Source organism: Dipteris shenzhenensis, chromosome 17 (genome assembly GCF_047967505.1).
Source record: "Dipteris shenzhenensis isolate YYH24624 ecotype China chromosome 17, Dip_SZ_1.0, whole genome shotgun sequence".
Lineage (NCBI taxonomy): Eukaryota > Viridiplantae > Streptophyta > Polypodiopsida > Gleicheniales > Dipteridaceae > Dipteris > Dipteris shenzhenensis.
In genome coordinates, this window is record NC_141612.1 from 53,930,657 (window position 1) to 53,953,632 (window position 22,976).

The following is a 22,976-nucleotide window of genomic DNA, read 5'->3' on the forward strand; positions in this document are numbered from 1 at the left end:
ATCATGTTCTCTCGGCTCATTAGGGCCAAGGCTACAGTTCCGCACGAGATCATGCTAGCAGAGTTTGGAGCTACTCCCCTTGCATTGGATGCAGCGTTTCAGTCGGTCATGTATCTGCACAGGGTCAGGGAGTTTGGAGACTCAGCAGCAGGCAGAGCTCGGTTGCCATGGTTAGCACTTGCATCTTCTATGGAGTTGGCACGATCAGGGACCCGATACTGCTGGTACTTCAGACTCACTAGGTGGCTCACATCTCTTGGACTAGACATGGATAGACTGCCTCCGTTCCGATACAGCATAGATGCCCCTCATCTCGAGTTGACTCGCCACGAGCTTAGCCAGGTCACAAGAGCAGACTTGCTGCAGCTTCATACGTATCGCACTTGGATTTATCCCACGCAGCTTCCGGTGAAGATGGCCACATATCGTGACCACTTCCTTCGGATCTCAGAGGATGGATTTGTCATCCCACCAGGCTATACAGGTACCCACATGTCCCACTCACTGAGGATTGCCCTCGGCCAGCTTAGAGTCTCTTCGCATCAGCTCGAGATAGAGGCTGGTAGGATGCGACGCATGGAGGATGGACGGCGACCAGGCCGAGAGACCAGGATCTGCCCTTGTTGCACCATGGGAGAGGTGGAGTCAGAGGAGCACTTCATTTGCAGATGCCCGCTATATTATGAGATCAGAGGTAGATTCCACTGTCTCTTCACGGATGGCTTTGGACCTCTCTCACGAGTGATGGACTACGAGGATCAGCATTGCCTAGCCCTTTATGTCAGGGAGGCCACTATGCTTCGGCGAGACTACCTCAGAGAGCACAGACCGGAGCGTGATAGAGCCCAGCCTCATAGAGCTCAGGCACACGCCATACCAGAGGACAGAGACCAGGAGGAGCACGAGGACGGCAGAGCCCACACAGGACACATGCCTCCACCATGTGGATGTACATATGAGATGGTTTGTAGACGCCGCAGGATCTTGTTACATAGGGGACGTACTCGCCGCTTCATCTCCAGACGATCCAGGATGATGGCAGCATTTCGGAGGAGACTTACTCATGGAGATCTCGCCCCACCAGCCGCTCACCTCACCTTTGCCCAGATTTGTACTCTCATAGTAGGAGGCACAGTCGATGGACAGGATTTCCAATATTATTTTGGTTCTCAGACTCCATGACACCTGGACTTGTATCTTTGCATTGGCATATTGTGCTCATCCCCCCATTTTGCACCCGGGGGCGGTTTCCTTGCATCTAGTTTACTCTGTATTTAGGCTCAGATTTGACATTATGTACTTTCACTTGCATTATATTGCGTAGCACTTAGATGATATTCGACGATGCCTCTTCTTTGGGGCACGTTGACTTTGTGCTATCTTGTATGCAAAGTTCTTGATGTCCCATGGGCCCATTTTGGCCTCTAGTGGACAATAATACACTTTCTCTCTCTCTCGTAGCCTCACCACTGGCCCCACTAGCCACGGCTCCACAGTACTTTCCCCTCGTATCACCTCTGCCTCTCAGTCAGCCACCCTTCATCACCTCGTCCGGCCTCGCTACTCCTACATATCACTCCCCCGCCCAAATCATGTTGTCCCCACCCTCAGTACAACCTCAGCAGCCCACCTTCATTCCAACCCCTCTCGAGATCCAGTTCCCACCTGGACCAAGACATCTTAGGCCCCCGCCAAATGCTTGGGACTCCCTATTGGCTGAGATACACGACATCCGGGCCCGTCAGGCAAAGCTGACACATTACACCCAGGAGAAGGCCCGATACACCCAGGAGCAGGCCCGCATTATACAGGCGCAGGGCACCCTTAGCCAGGGACTCAGACACGACATCACACAGCTTCGAGAGGAGCTCGGGACCCTCAAAGCAGCACCTGGAGGGACCCCAGTCACAGAGATGGAGGCACAAATAGCCACGATACAGTCGACTATAGCAGAGACAACTAGATGGGTGGACGTGGCGAAACGGGAGCCCGCCAAGGCAACCATTTCAACCGCCACACAGGAGCAGCAGCAGAGGGCTTCGAAGGCCCTCAACATCCGCGTACGAGGAATCACGCGAGATAGCACCAGCACCACTACGACGCCCATGGAGGAGGCGATCACCTTTGTGACCACCACCATGGGAGTCCCCGACCATGGCATAGAGGGAGCATGGCATGTTGGGAGAGATCCCAACCGAGAGCAGCCCCTAGTCATTCGCTTCAGAGAATCACATGCTCGACTAGCGACACTCCAACGCCGAGCCTCTCTACGAGAGCATCCCACCCTGTCCATGGACGAGGATTTGACACCACTACAGATTGAGGAGCGACAAGTTCTTCTGCACTAGTAGGATGTTGCCCGCAAGGAGGGGAAATGGGCCGTGGTCTGAGATGGTAGGTTGTTGACCAGCACCCGTCGGGCTCCCACCCGTACCTCCTAGGGGGACGAGGCCTATGAGACTCAGGTTTTCGAGACCCTAGACTGCACCATTTGGAACTGTAATGGTACCTTATGGTCAGAACCAAGGAACTTCTCGGAGTCTTATAAAGGATGAGACATAGTCTTTTACACGGAGACACACCAGAGCCCAAAGCGTCCACTACCGATAGTCAGTGGCTACACATGGGAGTCAGCCTTCACGGATGAGACGAGGGATACAGGAGGAGTCCGAGGATCAGGCAGGGTTGCAGTATTGTACAGGTCTTCCCTCGTTGGAGCCATCTCCATTGAGAGGAAGGACGCACACTCCCGATTCATGTGGATCCGGATCCGACGTACAAACACCCGTGACCTTTTCATAGCAATATGCTACTTCCAGCCAGACACATCCCAACTTCGCCAAAGTGACACGAGAGGAGGGTGAGACATCGGCATATGCACCCTTACATCAGGATATCCCAGACCTTTCAGCCCGTGGGGAAGTTCTCCTCGTTGGGGACTTCAACGCCAAGACGAGCACGCGCCAGGCACCACTCCTAGACTTTCGAGACGACTCTATCATGCTACCAGACATGGACCTAGACGGAGCAAGTATGACCAGAACCTCATCGGACCGATACGGGCCTGTTACACCATATGGACACGCACTCCTTGATCTGGGCAAGTTGCATGATCTCATCATCTACAACGGGCTCGACCTATGGCCCTCCTCAGGTGGTTTTACTTGCTTCCCACACGGGGGGGGGACTAGTGTAGTAGATTACATCATGGGATCCCCTACCTTCACTTCATGTATCACCGACTTCACCGTAGCACCACTCCCTCCAGGAGCTGATCACACATACCTATTCTTCACTATCACCACCCCACGCTTAGCCACACCACACACACCACATAGGAAGAACGACACCTACCACGACATACACTTTGATCACAGCCTCTCACCGGCCTGCTCTGGACGCCTAAACAGACTCCTAACCTACATCGATCACATACCACTCATAGAGGACCATGCTGCCCTGATTAGTCACACACTCCACGAGGCTGCCCTCCAAATCTTTCCCCACACCACACAGTCCACTAGACCACCACCTCTTGGTTCTGTACCCTGCAACAATTGATACGATGCGGAGTGCAAGGCTTATCGCCGACAGCTCCGATTTGAAACCAGATGTCACCTCCCGAACACACCAGACACGGTACGCAAGTACCGACGTCTCGTACGTCGGAAGAAGCAGACATTTCTTCGTCGAAATGAGGAGGAGCTGCTGCACATCTTGTACAGCAACAACTCTAAGGATTTTTGGTGGAGATTCCTTGAGCGTAGGTCCCCATCACCCCTCACTGACACGAGAGTCTAGCACACGTATGCACACCATCTTTATGATGTCCCACAACAGCCCACTCCAAATCTCATACACACACCTCGCCCCACCACTTGCGCGTTGTTCACCAGAGGGGGAGTCAAGGACGCGACATTGAAACTGCACAATGGCCGAGCGAAGGATCACGAGGGGCTATGCACTGAGTTTATTGCATATGGGATCGACACGTTAGCCCCGTTCCTAGCAAAGCTATTCAATGACGCTGTTTGCCTTGGCTTCCCCTGCACCTGGATACTCAACACCATCACCCCCATCCACAAGGCAGGGGATCCCATGGACCCGAGTAACTATAGGACTATCATGATTGGACATGTGATGTCCAAGATCTATGCAGCTGTATTGGATGCATCAGTCAGCCTGTTCGCAGATATGAGAGGGCTCAGAGCAGAGGGTCAGGCCGGTTTCAGGCAAGACCATGGGACTATGGATTACATACTCACACTCAGGATTGTCATTGAGGAGGCCAGATCACGAAAGGAGAGGGTATATTGTTGCTTTGTGGATTTTCGCAAAGCCTTTGACACAATACCTCGAGCTCGTCTCATCACATGCCTACAGACACTAGGATTTGATCAAGAGATCATCTGGGCAGTCATGGCACTATATGAGAGAGTCTCAGGCCAAGTTCGGACATGCGCAGGTTGGACAGATGAGATCCTGAGTACCATAGGGGTCAAACAGGGTTGTCCCTTATCACCGACTCTGTTTGGCCTCTACATCGATGAGCTTGAGACTTTCATGGGGGCGTTCGGAGGGACCGGTTGCTCACTTGCCGGGATCATCATCAGGATTCTTCTTTATGCAAATGACGTGGCACTCTTGTCGTCCACACCCGAGGGGCTCCAGCGACACCTGGATGCACTGCAAGCTTTTTGTTTATCCCATGATTTGGACGTCAACCTTGGCAAGACCAAGGTCATGATCTTTAACACCTCTCGAGCAAACATGCAACGGAAGCAAGTTACTTTTACTTTCGGTGGGTCACCAATTGAGATCGTATCCTCATACACTTACTTGGGGGTCATCTTCTCCGGCTTGATCTTCACGATGAGACCAGCGATGCAGGCCAAACTGAGCAGGGGATACGCCTCACTGGCTCGGCTAGAGAGACAATGCTTTCACTCCCACTTCCAGGACCCTCGAACCAAGGCTCTTCTCTTCGACTCCTTGGTCCGACCAGCCGGTATGTATGGCAGCCCTTGTTGGGGGCCTGACATGTCAGAGATAGAGTGGACAGGAGCGCCTGCAGACCTCATGCTCTCACGGATGATCCGGGGGAAACCATATGTACCACATCACATCATTCAAGCCGAGTTTGATGCTTCTCCACTCCAGCTAGATGCAGCCTTTCAGACCATCACATATCTACACCGGGTTAGATCATATGGGGACTGCACATCAAGGAGACACAGGTTGCCATGGTTGGCTCTTGATTCCTCCATGAGGTTGGCAGCAGAGGGAGACGAGCGATGCTAGTATGCAGAGACTCACAGATGGTTTGTGAGACCAGGGTTCTACATCGATAGGATACCCTCCTTTTCAGTAAAGTTTAGATGCCCCTCCGGTACTGCCACCCATCATCCCGATTGGGCCACACACCAACCAGGTCATTCGAGAGGATCTCCTCCAGCTACACACCTTTAGGACCTGGTTGGAGCCGAGGGAGCTCCCAGTGAAGCTGAGTTTCTACAGAGATTACTGTCTTCGTATTTCGGAGGAGGGATTCATCACACCACCGGGGTACACTGAGCTTCATATGCCTCACTCACTACGGATCTCCATCGGACAGTTTCGGGTATCATCACACTGCCTCCGCATAGAGAGCGGTAAGGCAGAGGGGATTCCTAGGAAGCATCGCTTATGCATATTGTGCGACTGTCAGGAGGTTGAGTCAGAGGAACATTTTATTTTCAGGTGCCCAGTGTACTACGAGATCCGAGGTCGCTACCACTGCCTCTTCAGAGACGGCTCCGGACTCCTTTCCAGATTCCTCGCCTACCAGATCAAAGATGCCTCGTGGCCTTCATTCACGATGGGGTCCGACACAGAGAGTACTTACTCAGGCAACGAGGCTTGGCCACATCATCAGACACCTCTCAGAGCAGGATCACAGAGTTCTTCCCATTGAGTGACATTGATCATCCAGTCTCTAGCCGCAGACGTGACAGAGACCCCGACCCGACGACCACAGCACGACACACGAGACATCGAGGGGGGACCTCCCGTCATTGTTTAGACCCGGGATACGTCCCATGGGAGTCACGGTGGCTTTGGTCTTGTGTCGAGCCTCGTCCAGGAGACCGAGACGCACGGCACCCCTTGATGGACGCCAGCGTCCCATCACCGGCTATGCACCAGCCAGGGCGACATGACATACGGAGGATTCCGCTCCGCTCCAGTCCTTTTCTTTTCTTTTCATTGTTACATCCAAATGTATTTGATTATGTATGATCAGACTTAGGGTTCAGCACGGGTGATGATGCTCGTTTCAGTAGCTCCACCCTTACTGTGATTTGTATCAGGTTTTCTTTCAGTCTCACAGACCCATCGTCTTCCGAAGACTCTAATAAAATTTCTTTTTCTTTGCTTTCCCACACATGCTGCAGTTCCCGGATCAGCGATGCCTAGCCGCTTTCTTACATGAGATGACTCGCCACCGAGATACCTCTCTTCGAGCACGGCGACACGAGCAGCACACACAGCGTGAGGACACCCAGCAGCCTATCACTGATTTCTTCCAATCACAAGATACCTCTCCTCAGTCTAGCCGACGACGCGGACGTGAGCGAGAGCCAGAGCCACGACAGCTGCGCCAGCGAACAGACTCACATCCGGGTCCATGACATCTCGTCTCTGCTCTCTGCCCGCCCCACCGGGGTTACCGTTGCCCTCATCCACAGGGCCACCCGCCGCCCCCGACGACCGAGCTCGACTAGGCCGCGTGACGTCAGAGGCCAATCATCTATCGCAGGGTTTTTCCCGACCTCCCATTTGACGGCCCCTCTATGATTGGTCTCTGACGATCACCACCTGCACATATATACTGTATCTCCCCCCTCTGCCCCATTTTTGGTGCCCCCCCCTTCTTTTTTGTATCATCTGGAGGTAGACACATATTTTTTGTATCAGGACTAGACACACCGTCCTTCATAACCTCTTTTTTGTACAAACGGTTGGCTGGCCCGTTTTGAGACCGCCACCGTTATGCTCATTGTTCAGTTATCTTTAGTCTCATAGACCTTCACGGTCCCCCGAAGACTTTAATAAACTTTCTTTCTCTCTCTCTCTCTCTCTCTCTCTCTCTCTCTCTCTCTCACACACACACACACACACATTTGATTTGCATTTGGATTGGTCTGATTTAGGCTCTCATTACCTCTTTTTAGGCCATAATCCTTCCCAAGACATCTTTGGCAAAATATCCTTCGCCAAGACATCTTTTTAGGGCGAAATCCTTCCTCAAAACATCTTGGGCAAAAAATACATGTACATATATTTGTGAGCTACTATCACCAGATTTTTTTTTAATTGCTTTTGGTGAGTTACCACCAAGCACCAGAGTACACTTTCCTACAAAAAATTATGCGGATGAGAGAGAGAGAGAGAGAATTTCTCATAAAGATACCCAAGTTAGGAAGAATGTGAGACAATTCAACAATTAATCATAAGAATACCTAAATTAATGATTTTGTCATGAGAGGTCTTTTTTAAAAACCATTGGTACCCTCCCCAAAAGAACTTTATTGACCTTCAATGTTGAAAATAGAAATCTAGATAAATAACAGGCTCCTACCCTTCATCTATGTTTATTTTCTTTTAGACTCTCGTTTGTGTCCCAAAGGTCACAAATACATAGACTGCAAAAAGAGAATCAGTACAAACATGCCGTAGCCACCTAACATGTGCCTTAGGCTTATATACCTTCATAAGACTAGAATATATCCAATCTTACAAATTATAGTCTTTTATATAGAACAAGCGAAAGAACAAAGGAAAAAAAGAATTAAGAAAAATTTAAGGAAATAAGTAAATGAGAAAGAAGAAAAAGAACTTCGTAAGCAAAGCATAAGCTGCCAACTGGGTTTCGAAAGAGCTACCAATTATCACGAAGTTGTCAAACAGCCTGCCAAAATCCTATAGAAGGACTGGCTGCCTCATTTGCACTCACTTTTGATCAATATACTGTCATAATGCCAAATTGAATTCTTACAGTAGAGCTCTTGGCTCCACCTGAAATTCAGTAAGGAATTAACAAGCTCTATAGAAAGTCCTCTCTCTCTCTCTCTCTCTCTCTCTCTCTCTCTCTCCAACTCTAAAAAGGTACCTGCCTCGTCATTTCAGCATTGTGCTTTCTGCTAACTTCAGCATGGTACTCCTTGCTTTAATTGAACATGATCTAGCCTAGGCAAGTACTTTCTGTCCTAAACTACTCATTTCTGCTCTAGGGCTTAAGATGGACTAGTCATGAAAATCATGGTAAATGTGGTAAAGCATGATCATCTCTTTTCAAAATTGGAGCATGTGTTCTTAAGACCCACCTCTGTGCAAAATTCTGTTGTGGAAAAATGCCCCATATCTCGGTATGCCACATCCAGCTTGTAAACAGGCCAAACTTTCAAAGCTATCAGATTTGAACAATTTCTACATCATTATGATCATGGTCACCTGCTGAATCAAAGCCCTCATGGACCGTTGCATTCTGGAGCTGAAATTTTGCAATTAAAGCCAAACTGGCAGTTTCTAAATTTGCTTCGATTCTTTGGAAATCCTGCTTTAAATCAAGATTTGTCACCATCAGCTAAGTTGCATTTTCTGCTGGAAGGGGTGTGCAAAGCATTCCTGCAATCAAAAGTGATTTGCCTTATTTTGGGGCAAGATGCCTTTCTGCCAGGCACAATGGAAAGATGTGCCTAATTCCAGCTGATCTTTTGCAATCCTGGGATTTCTCTACTTCCTCCTCTGCTGATGCTCAATTGGATCCAGTGCATGTACTAAGATTGTAGAAATTTTGAATTTGAAGATGAATCTGGGCCTGGAAGCTGAACTGCAAATTCTCAAGGAACTGCCCAATCTGCTGACATTAAGCTTCAAATTAAGATTTGACAACATATCCTGAATTGGAATTGCTATTAGAAGGCATGTGCAAAGTATGATTTCAATCAGAATTGATTTGCCCCAATTTTGGACCAAAATCCCTTGAGGCGCAATTTCAGACTCTTATAATCTAAGCTAATTGCCACCAACTGTGGGAATCTAATGTTCTATTCTCTGCTTATGCTCAATTGAATCCTAAATATGCATTAAGATTGGAGAAATTTTTGGGTTAGAACAATGGGATTATTGAAATCACGAGTTTTCTGCTTCTAAAATCCTTTCAAAGAAGCCTGGAAATCAGGCTAGAAAGCAAGCAACTTTGGATTCAAACCCTAGGATGGAATGGAGACTCTGCAGTGCCATCAAGGAGATCTTAAGCATCGTCAAGTCCTTTCTCCACAAGATCCAGGACACCGTCTCAATCCTGATCTGCAGTCTTTCGTAGATACTTTACATGAGGGCTTTTCTCAAATTAACAATGCTTAGGCTGAGGAGTTGGCTCCAGAATTTCATGTCTCGGTTCCGGGCCATGTTCTCTATGCTCCTGTCATGAGTTTGGCTCAAAAGGCAGTGGTTCTGTTTTTCCATGGAAGAATGCCTGATGCGGCAGACATTGCTCAATGGTTGAAATCTCTCTTGAAAGGATGCTATGTTGCAGGCTGATATAAGGCTGCCAGAGAATTTTATGAGGTTATTTTTACAGATGCTCAGTACAAGCAGCAGTTATTGGAAAAAACTCCTTTGTTTTTTGGAAACCAGCTAGTGCACGAGTATCCAAGAGTCTTATTCGCCATAAATGCCCTGTGTGGGTGGAGGTGGTAGATTTGGTTTTATACTGCAGGCCAGCCTTGCCTTTGTGGCTGAAGCATTTGGGAAAGTTGTATGTCCTCCACGCTCTCCTGTATGTCCTCCACGCTCTCCTGGACATGCCAATCAATTCAGTGTTTTTGGGGATACTGATAGACCCACTCCACCTCATGTTGCTTTACACGTGGAGATGCACAGTATGCCTTCTCAACAGGTCTTTTTTAAGTTGAAATGGGGTAACTTTGCCAGTGTATGTTTTGAATGTGGGTTGGCATGTAGATGCAACTCCAGCGATCCGGGATGCATAAGGCTTATGCCTAATTTTTGATATTACAAAAGCTTATGTACGTATTTGAATTTTGGAATATTAGTGGCTTGGCTAAGTGTATAAAATAAACTTAGAAAAAAGCTATATTTTTAGAAAAAGCCAGGTATTCTAGAAGGTGGATGGGCTTTTTGTAAAAAGGTGCATGAAGGAAAGAACGGAGGCTTTTTGTATGATTTTTGCTCGGAAGCTTTTTGAGAAATATACAGAAATACATAGGAGGTGGAAGGAGAGCACCACTCCTATGGGGGAGATTGTACCCAACATGCTTGTTCTGTCTATTCCATTTGTGAGTTTTGAGAGTTTGTCCTAGGTGCAATTTCATTTGCCTTTGATTCCTTGGTCTTTTACAGACATTGAGAAATTCATATCTAGGGCAATGGAATGCCTTTGGCGCATTAAAACGGATCGTAAGGCGGTTCGCCTACTAAAGTATAACTATGTCTGTTTGCCCAAGATGCATGGAGGTTTAAATATTTTGAATGTTCACTCATGTGGCCTTGTGCCCTATATAAAGGGGCCCTTTGGGGCTCCATAACACATCTTCTGGAGCAGCCTTTCATAAGCAGTTTGGAGCAGTGGAGCAGCTGTCTTGGGGCCTACATTCAGGAGGACCTAGAGGACCTGTGTGCTGCAGACAAAGCTTGACAGAGGCTGCCTACCTAGGCTGACACGCAGGGCAGCGAGGTTGACAAGATCATTCTCTGGAGCAGCAGATTTACAGCAGACAGGAGCAGCAGACAGGGCTTCCTTGGGCCTTTTCCCAGGAGGTGAAGGAGACCTAAAGAGGGCTGCAGACTGAGCTAGTAAGTGCTGCCTACCTAGGCTGATCTACAGGCAGTAAGGTAGAGAGAACCATTCTGTACAGAAAGTCTACAGACGCTCAAGGTGGAGCACGCGGGCTCGAGTCTAGAGATACCCGACAAATAGGAGAAGGACCTTGTGGTAAGATCAGAGGACCACACCATTGGTGGGACTCTGGATCTATCTCTTTTGTATTGTGTCCATAGCTTTGGACGGAAATATATTATTTTGGTGGTTTCTCTATCTGGCTGGTTCATTGTCTATTGATGAGTCTGCACATCTATTCTATGCACATTAAGTTAAGAAGTTTGTGATTCCACACCCCACACCACACTGTGTGAGCTCCTGGGCAATTCTATCAGTCTTCCGCTGTGTGTATCCTCTGTTGGGTGATTTCTAACATTCAGCTAGTGCGTCACCAGCCAACCATAGATCCCCCAAGCTCACCCTTGAGCTAGAGGTCAAGCAACCTCCGACCATTGTCCATCCCAAGCAAGACTACACGTCCCATACCCTGAAGCCCCATCTACGCACAGATCTCGTTAGGGAGACACAGGCCTAGACAAGCTCTCAACCTAGCTGGGTATTCTCAGGAGGCCCCATCCCTGAGAATGACCCAAGCCAGCAATGGCTATCACTTATATAGATGTAGGGTGCCTAAGGTGTCTCAAGCCTAAGAATCCCCTTAGTGTACCAAAGGTACCACGTATCCTAACCGTCCCATAATCATACAACCTGACCTCATAATACTAGCCTAGTTATGTCCATGCGTGGAAATAACATTCTCCCTCCCTTAAACAGAGAAGGATTGAGACATAAATTTCTGGAGTGGATGGCATCTGCGTCTGATGTCTACCTACTGTTGAAAACATATGCTCCTGAATCAGAAGGAAATCCAGCATCCGTCCTACTACAACCCTCTCCAACTCCTGGGGAAGTATCACATGCTGTTTGGCGTCGAAGAGAACCAACACTTTCCTAAGTGCTATCCTCATATGAACAGTGTTTCCACCTAACCTTCAGCTCTGGAACAGTCTTGTTCCTAACTTGTCGTTCCCTATAATCCAGAAGGCATTCTGGTTCATGGGGTAGATAAGTAGACAAATCTTCAAGTCACAAGTTCATCCTCAGAAACCAAGTTATATCCAACACCTAGACCCTCTTTCAGTTTCCCATGGACTACTGCTAGGGTTGAGGTCATCAATTTGTGGGGGGGTATGATGGACAAATTGATGTAATGGATCATACCAAGGTCTATGGTTATGAGTGATCATATGAGTGAGTGAGTGTGTGAACACGTGTGTCTGTAGGTGTGCCTGATTAGATGTGACTGATGATGTGTCAGTTAGTAGGTGTGATTGAGTGAATATAGGAGTGTGGTGTGATTGAGAAATCAATGGAGAAATTAGTGGAGCTTGGCTCTCATGTATGTATCAAGTGCCTATATATTGGCCTTCTCTAATGAATAAAGTACAAGAGTTATTTTGGTTGTTCCACTCCCATCTTGCTACTTAGCCCTGATCCAACAGTCACCTCGAGTTTTCTCAAAAGGAGAGCGAGTTAACGTAACGCTCCCAAAAGATTCTCAAGTAATGCGTATTGGCCCCGTGTACAAGATATCTTATCGCTATTGCGGTCTGTTTTTCATCCTTAAAAAGATCAATGATGCGGCTTATAAGTTGCAATTACCCGATGGAGTTTGGGTACACCCAATGTTTCATGTCAGGAGACTTGCCCACCTCTAGTGGCAACACACATGATCCACAACCTCGTACTCACTCTAGTTGCATCAGTAGTAGACTCATTTGAGCATCCTCACCCCAACATGATCTCACTCTAACTTTGGTCTCTTGGTTTATAATTTGGAAGACTGGACAATGACTATGCATGGGAAGTCCCATGGGTCTAACAAGGTAAAATCTCACATAACAATCATTTGAGGGGGACATCCCAAGGTAGAGAACCCTTATTGACCACACACAAAAATTCTAAGTTGAAGATGTGGGGAAATTCCCCCCCTTGATGGCAATCTTTTTCTAGCGTCGTTTCCAAGCCACCATTGTATCATACTCATAAACTTGCTTGTCCATTGCATTGTACTTGGTATTGATGAAGCAAAGCTTTCCTTCTTTGTGTATCTTCTTGTTATACCAAAGTATAATATTTTTGTCAATGTGAATCAAAGTATCCAATTCTAGGCAAGGTCTTACCACATGGGCAGTGCCTAATGCCTTACAAGGTTTGACAAATAGACTCAAGCAAGTGGAACTTGAGAACATATTCTTTGAGAGCACAAGCATCATATCATCCGCATAGAAAAGCAAGAGCATAATGATGAATATAAGCTTCATGACTAAGTTCTTGTGGTGAAACAGTAAACATATTCAAAACTTTCAGTCAAGTGTAAAAGCCCCAAATCTTAGTTGGCTTGGTCAACCCTCAAATCCACAAAACTGCCAAAATGTGAACTCAAAAAAGAGCAGAGATTGGAGGCTGAAATTCAAGCTGTAGAAGCAAGCAATGAAGGGGCTTTTGCAATGGAATGAAAGCTCTTTTATCATAGAGGACCCCCTAGAGAAGAATTGTGCAATGCTGCGTCAGAACGTCTGTAAGAGTAGCACCTTTCTCGACTGGTTTTTCTGTCTGTTCTCCTCCTATATTAGACCATTGTTGCTCAAACTTCAACAGCATGCTCCTTGTAGTGTCGCCTAACAGTAGCTAGAGGCATTCTAGGAGATTTGGAGTTTGAAGGTGGAATTCGTCGAAATGTCGCTGGGCAGAGAAGTCGTCGGCACAGGCTGTAGGACTAGCTTCAAAAATCCTCCGGGGTGGACGTGCACCCTAGTGAGGGGAAGCTACAGCAGAAAGGGCTCGGGCAATGGTCGCCTAGAGCTTGGGAATTTGTGCCTCAAGATCTAGACCAGAAAGGGGAAAGAATGAAGCATGAGGAAGAAGATGAAGAATCTAGGAGAATCTAGGAGTGTAGTTCTAGAGACCTCAGGGAGGCCAATATGAGCATGGTGGCTCTGATACCACATGTTGGATCATGGCTAAGCAGCAAGATGGGAGTGGAACAACCAAAATAACTCTTGTACTTTATTCATGAGACAAGGCCAATATATAGGCACTTATACATACATGACAGCCAAGCTCCACTAATTTCCCCATTGATTTCTCAATCAGCATCTCTCAATCACACCACACTCCTATATTCACTCAATCATACCTACTAACTGACACATCATCAGTCACATCTAATCAGGCACACCTACACACACACTCACTAACTCACTCATATGATCACTCACAACCATAGACCTTGGTATGATCCATTACATCAATTTGTCCATCAGTGACAGCTTCTAATCTAATTAGCTTAAAAACTGCACTCTGTCTTGAGCACTTTTTGTGCTTTCCACGGCCAACTGCAACATATCTTTGAGTATCCAATTTCTTGAAAACAGCCTGCCAGAAATGCCTGGTGAACTTAAGCATCTCTCAGCTTTGTCACTGACTATTTGAGCCAGTAATCCATATAGGATAAACAGCTTCTCAACAAACAAATGAGCAAGCTGAGTGGCTACAATAGTATTCTCTTGTACGTATGAATCTAGCCAATTTAGTGAGTCGGTCAACAATTACCCAAATTGCGTCGTGCCCACGAGAGGTTCATGGTAAACCTATCACAAAACCCATGGATATCCTTTTCCATTTGTTCTCAAATATTTCAAAGGATGCAACAATCCACCTCATCTCAAGCACTCAGCTTTATTGACTTGGCATTGTTGACGATTTCAAACATGCAGTTCGACAAGCTTAGGCCAAAAGAGAGTTCTTTTGACAAGATCCAATGTACCACCGAATGACCAGCACACTGACTGTCACAACCATCAAACAAAATACGACCCTCGGGTACATAGACCTTATAAGCCCTTTATACAAATATATACATATACATACATACATACATACATATTAAAGCATAATCTCGTAACTTACTGCCAAGAGGGGCATTCCCAGCTTGTACATTATCCTAGACACTTTGGAAGAATTAGGCCCGTGAGAGAGTCATATAGCTCCGAAAGGATCTCTGTGAAGCAAAGTAGATTCACAGTACCGATTCTACACAAGGCATCTGCTACCTTATTAGTAGAACCCTTTTCAAAGTCAAATTCCTGCATCAATCCGGACCAGTGGACCTGCCCTAAGATCTGAGGAATTGTAGAGATACTTTCGAGAAGAGTTATCCACATAGACCACAAAAGTAGAGCCATACGAATAATGTCTCCAGTTTTTCAACGCATGAATAACAGCAGAGGGTCTATACTTATTGTATTTAGCCTTCTCCTCCCCTTTAGACAAGTCTGACAAGGGTAATGCTATCTTAGCATAGTCCTAGATGTGAGTCTGGAAGAAATTCACAAATCCTAGGAAGAATTCAACTTCGCTAATCGTTCTCAAAATGGGCCACTATACCTTTCTGACTTTAGTCAATGTTTCCATGTCGACATTGCTAGATCATCGTTTGTGGGAGTTCTTGTTTGTCAATGTTTTGTCACACCTCTTATGTCATCAATTCCATTTCCTAAGAGGTCTCTTATTCTTTTATTGACATAAGCATTTACCTCTATTCAAGCATTTACCTCTATTCAAGTCGTATAGCTTGCCTGAGCTCTGCTCAGTAGCAGATCTCCCCAAGCATTCTTGATGGAGGTTTTTCTTTTTACTTTTTGCCCTATGCAAAGATCCTTTCTGTGTGAAGCAGTTTTCGAATCTGAGCTTTGGCTTGACTTTCTTCCAATGCCTGTGCCGCTTCAATTCGTGAGCTATTTCTTCCTCTGACACAAATCTGCATCACATTGAAAATGTTGTGCTACGTTGCCACCCTTGGCTTCATTGCTTGCCACCAATTGACAGCTCTTGTGCAAAAAGCTGCTACTAAAGGTCTTCGGTCAATGCTTCACCCAGTCCGGGGTGATTTGCTGACCCATGGTTTTGTTTGTTTTCTTCTCCTCCTAAACGAATCTACACGCAGAACCGGTAGCACCCGTTTAATGTTACAGGCCTTTGTTGCAAATGGTTGCAAGGATCTCTGGCTGCATGCCTTGTTCCACACAATTCCTTTGTGTACGATCAACTCTCAACAGCAAATAGATTTGCAGGTTTTTTTGAACCAATGCTTTGTAGGATCTCCTCTCGCCTTGAAATACTCACGCTCAGTTGTGTGTGCACTCTTCTTGGAAGAAGATTGTCCTCAAGGGTGTTCACAGGTCTTCCAAGGATGACTCTGATACCATGAAAGAAAGCAAGAACAGGAGGCTTGCTAGAATGCAGTGCCCTCCACACACAAGTAGGAATAGATGCGCACAGGTGAATTGCTGCAATGTGGAAATGCCAACACTGACTAGAATACAACAATACAACTAAGTGTGCAGCAACCAGCTGCAAATACACAATGAACCCAAAATATAGCAACTCTAAATAGGGAGGTGTGGTGAGGAGGGAAAAGCTTTCTAAGAAGCTTCCCGGTGGCTTCTCACAGAAGGTCAGCCCCATCTTATGTGGTACACCGACACAATGCATCCAATCAAAATGCACCAAACACATGCACAAGACGCAGTAATCGCATCTGATTGGCTGCCCGAGACGGTGAGTGAATGTGTGACACGTGGCAAGGCCACACAAGATAGATCAAATAGAATGGTGCCATGTGGCAACCATCCCCAATCATCCATGATGTATGTGGGGGCTTGCCACATCATGTGGTCCCTTAAAAATCTGTAACTCCTGTCCATGACATAACATCATGGATGTCCTATCCTAGGACCTAAGGTCTACCTACCACTCTTTTTGACCTTTTATTAATCCTACCCCAAAATTACCCCAAGAGTAATGTAGTGAACTAAGTCCATAGTTCGTCACTTTTTCAACACAAACTACCTAGCAAGTGAAGCAACGCTTAAATTTTTGTCTAGTACTCAAGCATTAGCTGGCTTGGGCTTTGAAAACCTCGTAAAATCTCTTGGACAATTTACAAATGAGACTAAAAGGGCTAATACAATGAAGGGGTCTCCTCCTAAGACGTTTTGTAAGCACAGGATCAGCAGCTCCCATGAACGTGGCTAGCTAGAGCTAGATTTTGTCCTCACATTTGAAGCCATCCGTGGCCAATGCTTGAAGGACCAAACAAGATGTGCAACTAATGATTGTAATGAACTTGATGTTGGAATGGTCACCTCCCCATCTGTAAGCCCCCAAATGAGGAAAGCATGGGGGAGATAGACCAAGGCATGATTAGGCTGCTATGAGGCAGGGACCTGCCTTTATATAGGGCTGGACCCTTGCCTTGATTGGAGGGCCAAGGCCCTAGAAGAGTGGGCCAAAAGACCCCGGTTTGTGAGCCCTAAATGGGTTGGACCAGCCACAGACTGGTCGGCCAGAATGGGGCAGGCTGGTCGGTTGTTTGCTAGCCCCCTTGGGGGCCTATAAAAGGAGAGGCCTCAGGCCTCATTTCACATCCAACATTCAGCAGTCAAGGCAGCAGACAGGAGCAGCCAGAAGACACTTCCTTGGGCCTCATCTTGGAGGTGAAGGAGAGTAGAAGGTGTGCTGCAGACTGAGCTCTCAAGGGCTGAACCTTGGCTGTCTCTCAGGGCAGCAAGGTGTTGTGATCACATCATCTGGAGCAGCTTTTGAGAAGCAGAAAGGAGCAGCACCAGCACCAGCAGTTGGGCCTCATCCTGGAGGTGGAACTTGGCTGGAGACCTGCAGACTTAGCTCACTCAGAGGGCTGCCCACCTAGGCTGGTTTCCAGACAGCAAGGTGGAGAGGATCACTCTAGACAGAGAGTCTACATTTGCTCGAGGTGGAGTACACGGGCTCAGAAATCTAGAAGTGCTTGACATCTAGTAGGAGAACCTTTTGGTATTGTATCCTGTCCTACTTTGTGGACGGACGGAAATATAAAGTGTTGCTTCTATATTTGCCTCTGAGCATTGTCTATTTATTGGCTTGCACATTTATGCACATTAAGTTAAGAAGTTTGTGATTCCACACCCCACATGCACACTGTGTGAGCTCCTGGGCAATACTATCAGTCTTCTGCTGTGCATACCCTCTGTTGGGTCATTTCTAACACTTGAATGCCTTGCAAGTACAGCTGACCCTCCGGTTATAGGTCTAGGGAGGTGGGCAATGGTATATGGGATTATGAAACAAGGGTGCCACATGGCATGCCCCAACCAAAATACCCAAAAAAGGCTACTAACGGCTAAGAAAGAACAATTTTAGAATCCTTCAACTAAATGACTATTTAACTGAAACTACTACTGTTACAATCCCCTCCTGCCTAAAAAAATTGTCCTCAAATGGACAACATACAACCCAATAGGACAGAGACAATGTAAATTCAGTAACCAAATGTGAATATAAGGGAATTCATAATTAGCTCAGCCGATTGGAAAACTCCCGCATAATACTCTCACGTTGCCATGTTGATTCTTCTTCAGGTAACCCCTTCCACTTAATGTAATATTCCACCAGGACCTTATTCCTAAGTACCTTGTCTCTGTATCCCAAGAACTTCTCTGGTGTACAGTTGATCTGCCCTGCTTCGTCCATTGGAGGTAATCCTGAAGCAACCACATCAGCCCCCCCATAGTTTTTAAGCAAGGACACGTGAAATATATTGTGGACCTTGGTAGAGGAAGGCAGGTTCAATTGTAGGCTAAGTCACCTACGCTCTTAAGAATTTTATAGGGGCCATAAGACCTGTGAGCCAGCTTGGTGTCGATATCTCCTTTCAATCAAGCATATCTGTGTGTGTGCAACTTGAGATACACCCAATCTCCCCACCTGAAATTCCACATTTCTTTTTTTCTGGTCTGAATACTCCTTCATTCTGGACTCTGCCCGGTGTAATTTGTCTTCGGCCAGCTGTAATCGCTTACATTTTGTCTACCTCATCCCAGGCATGTTGGTTAAGGAAAATTTGATCTTTGAGTGTGGTAGGCTACTTAACCCGACATCCATATAAGGCTTCAAATGCGGACATTTCTATGGAAGTGTGGCTTGTTGAGTTACAACAGAATTCTGCCAGGCTTAGCCACCTATCCCAAGAGTTTTGTGTCTCAAAACAAGAATGCCTCAAGTACTCTTCCAACCACTTATTGATCCTCTCCATTTGACCATCAGATTGGGGATAGTAAGCTGTACTTGGGGCCAACTTGGTACCCATATGAGAGAACAGCTCCTTCCAAAACCCACGCATGAACTTAGCATCTCTATCACTAACTATTTCTTGTGGAAGACCATGCAATCTAAATATACATTCAGGAGTTGACTGGCCACTTGAGAGAAGTTTTAGAAGGGACAAAGTGGGCTCTCTTGGTTAGCATATCCACAACCACACAAATACTGTTCCACCCCTTTTGCTGTAGTGGGCAAACCAGTAATAAAATCCATGCTGATGTGAGCCTAGTTACCTTCCAGAATGGGTAAAGGATGTAACAGACCTGCAGGATGCATGTTGTCGGTCCTATTTTGCTGACATTGTACTCAGTTCACTGTTCTTAACAAAATACAGTGCATCCTTCCACAGCCCAGGCAAATAGAAACTCTTCTTAACCTTTTCTTAGGTCTTCCCCATGACCAGCCAAGGGAAAACTGTGCAACTCTTCCAGGATCAGCTTCTTGAAGGAAGAATGTGAAACCAAATAAACTCTATCCAAGTACCATAAGAGTCCATTCTTCAAAGCATACTTCGGATAATGAGGATCTTGTAAAGCTTCAAAGACAGCAACAATCTCAGGATGCTCAATATATTATTTTGAATATCATGAATCCAATCTTTATAGATGCTAGAAAACACATTGCATTGGGAGGACCACAGTCTGGACAGAGCATCAGCTACAACATTTCTTTGTTTCTTTAGAAAGAATCCATATATGGTTCCTATGCAATGTGTACTAGCTTGAAGATTATTCATAATGTTTAGGCACAAAATCAAATCTATCACTATAGCAGATACAAGAAATTTCATGTTTGGAATTCCAGCAGCTAAGACGATATTCAAGACCATAGTCCTAGCGATGAACAAATTGGAATGAGTGATGATTATATTGTTGTTGATAATGAATTGGAAGCTGGCGAGTACTATAATGAGTATCTTCAAAGAAATTACATGTCCACTAAACTGAGTGGAGCATAGAACCTTAAAGAATAGATATATACACTCTTAGAAATTAAAACCTGAAAAAAGTAATACAACAAAGTATTTTCTGCTTGCTGCCATTTCAGTTCAAATTACAACATACTTTACACATAGTTAACATAGAGCGACAAAACCAGATGCCATGTACATGGCAGCAAATGCTTAACCTACATAAGTAGGTTGCAACATTTGTGTCTTCAATCAAGCAAAATAATTTCCTCTAAATTACATTTGAGAACGGATGAGTAAAGATAAAAAGATACAGCTCTTTCCACGACAGATAGATGGTTTCTTGCATCAGCAAATTTGATGGGATGCGGTCATGGCAGCCTGCGGCAGGTCCTAGTAGGCAAGACTTTTGAAATGATTATATGGCACATGGCTGTGCCACCTGAGCTTATGCAGGAGCTTGGTGCTCAAAACATCATAAAGAGCTTTAGTACGGGTCTCCTTGGGTGGACCCTGGTTGCAGACTGAAGGCCCGGACATTTAAAATGATTATATGGCAACATGGCTGTGACACCTGAGCTTAAGCAAGAGCTTCGTCATCAAGATAGTACAGGTCTCCTTAGATGGAATCTGGTTGCAGAGACTGAAGGCCATGATATTTTCAAAAGCCAATCCTCTCGTGCCGAAGTTTTCGGTCATGAACTAAAGATCTCTCAGCAAGCAACAGCAGCCCATAGTGATTGGAGAGGGGGAGAGCCTGATTTTCTCACGATCTTGAGACCTGCTTCCCCTGACAGGTCTTTGGGCATTCTCTTCCAGGCTTTCTAGGGCTGTGCTACCTGGGCCCCTGGGATTTATATTTTTTGCAAGGATGGATCCTTGGCCTCGTTCACTTCCACCTCTTCCTTCACTCAAGACTTTTGCAGAACTGTTTGGGCACTCTAACTTTAGTTCCCTTCTTGTCTACATAAGTTTCTGCTATTTTACTTATCTTTGGAGTCAAACCTCCATGTGGCAAGGCATTGGAGGATGTTAGATTCTCCGTTCATCAGAGGTCATTTACCCACGTAGCTCATTTAATATTTGTCTGCGGGCGTAGATCCAAGTGGGCATCTTGATGTTCAGATCTTGTGTTGTGATCACCAGATGGAGCGGATAAGTGGGTTAAGGACCGCTTCCTGGTGGCTTTCAGAAATTTCTTTGAAAGGATCAATTCAGGTCTTGATGGATGACTGCTGGTAAGCCCTAAATTCCGGGAGAGTGCCAAAAAGTTAAGATTATTTTGCATGACCCAATTCTGTCGTTATGCCTCCCCTTCAATGCATCGTCAGGGAGCACATCTTCCCGAAGTTAGGTTTAAGCATTCAAGTTACCAGTAGGACTACAAGATCATTAAAAAGCTTCCCAGAATCAAATCCAGAGGTCTCGTATCATTGTCATTAACAGGATGCGTGCAAAGAGTCCATCACTTGTATTTAAGCATGCAAACAGCATGCCTAGACACGTTCAATGTTATTGCACTACAGCTAACCTTTTCAAAGAAACAGAGTCCTAGCCTCCCGCAGAGCTTATACAAGATCAGGCAACTACTTCTAAACAATATTCCTGTGTGCGTAGCTTCTTCTTCTTTGGAAGCTTCAAGACGTATGTTATTAATGCAATGTGTTGGCCAGACTAAAACGCATGACAAAGCATTGCAACTTTTGCTAAGCCTGCAGAACTAAAGAAAAGAAGGGTATGCATAAAGTTTTCGGCCAATTAACTTCCGAGCATTTCCTAAAAGATGAAAGGACACACGCAACCTATCACAGAAACTTACCTGAATTTTGGTGGCACATTGAGTCTCCAGCCGGAAGCGCTGACGTTTTTCCCGCTCAAGTCGGGCTTGCTCCAGCAACTTGTTTCTATCTCTTTCTTTCGAACTTCTTCCCCCGAGGTCTACCTTCCTTCTAGCCGAAGGATCCCCCGAGAAAAACATTTTCTCTATGCTTGTGACCTTCAGCTGCCAGAACTATCGCCCTTCATTTGAAGAGGATTGCGCGCTCGGTGATGATCGGCACCCACAATATTCGAACCCTCCCTAAAGTCCGCTCGGTGATGATCGGCACCCACAAGCTTCGCGCACTCCCTGGACTTTAGGGACGTTATGTGCATCACGTCCAATCATGGATTCGCATTTACACAATTCATGTGATCGGACATCAACCTGGAATCTAGGAAGCGAATAAGCAAGTAGTCGAGGCAGCAAAATGCAATCAAAGCTACAAAGATAGCCTCAAAGCTTTCGACAAAGGCATTTTCCCGCAGGGAACTTGAGGCTAAAGGCGAGGGTGGGTGTTTCGAAACGATTCTGCGATACAAGATCGATGGTGGTTCACGAGGACGGGTGATGAAGCTGAAGCTGAAGCGATTCAGATTGAAGAATGGATCGCAGTAAAAATAGTGAATCAAGGACTTAAAGGACTCAGGAGCCCTTCACTTTTCACAATTCCATGCATTTCTACTCAACACGCCTTTCTTTATATCCCTCCTCCGAGACTGCTTCACACCGGCTCTCTCTACGCACCCCACTTGTCCTAACAGAGGTCCCCCCAAACCAAGACCAAAATATGCCACGCCTACAACTGCTACAACAATACAACTCTCTCAAACACACACTCATTTTAGCATATTCAAATTCAAACAAGCTCAAATCAAGGCGCTCTACCAATCAAATCAAGCATATACAACCCCAACAGACTATAAAACTACCAATTCCCTATCCATAAACTCCCACCATATCCATCTGCATGTCATGCAACTCTATTTGGAAGCTAGTTCGAGATGCCCAATTTGTGAATGCAAACATTGCCTCTCCATCCATCACCCTCAAGTAGCTGACATTCAGTGCGGTTGTATGCTTCTAGTATGAGAGTTGCAAGTGCAATGGAATCCATGTTAAGCCCTTCTTATTGTGCTCTA

General features: G+C 46.0%; 1 protein-coding gene across 1 annotated transcript in view; it reads right to left on the bottom strand.

The window, feature by feature from the left end:
- Positions 1–22,513, bottom strand: part of UPL6 (ubiquitin protein ligase 6) — a 78,738-nt gene extending 56,225 nt beyond the window's left edge. The window contains exon 1 of the mRNA XM_087388829.1: positions 21,835–22,513. Within this exon, the coding sequence (XP_087244955.1) occupies positions 21,835–21,993 (159 nt within the window). The 5' untranslated portion in view covers positions 21,994–22,513. The remainder of the gene's footprint in view (positions 1–21,834) is intronic.
- Positions 22,514–22,976: the final 463 nt, after the last annotated feature.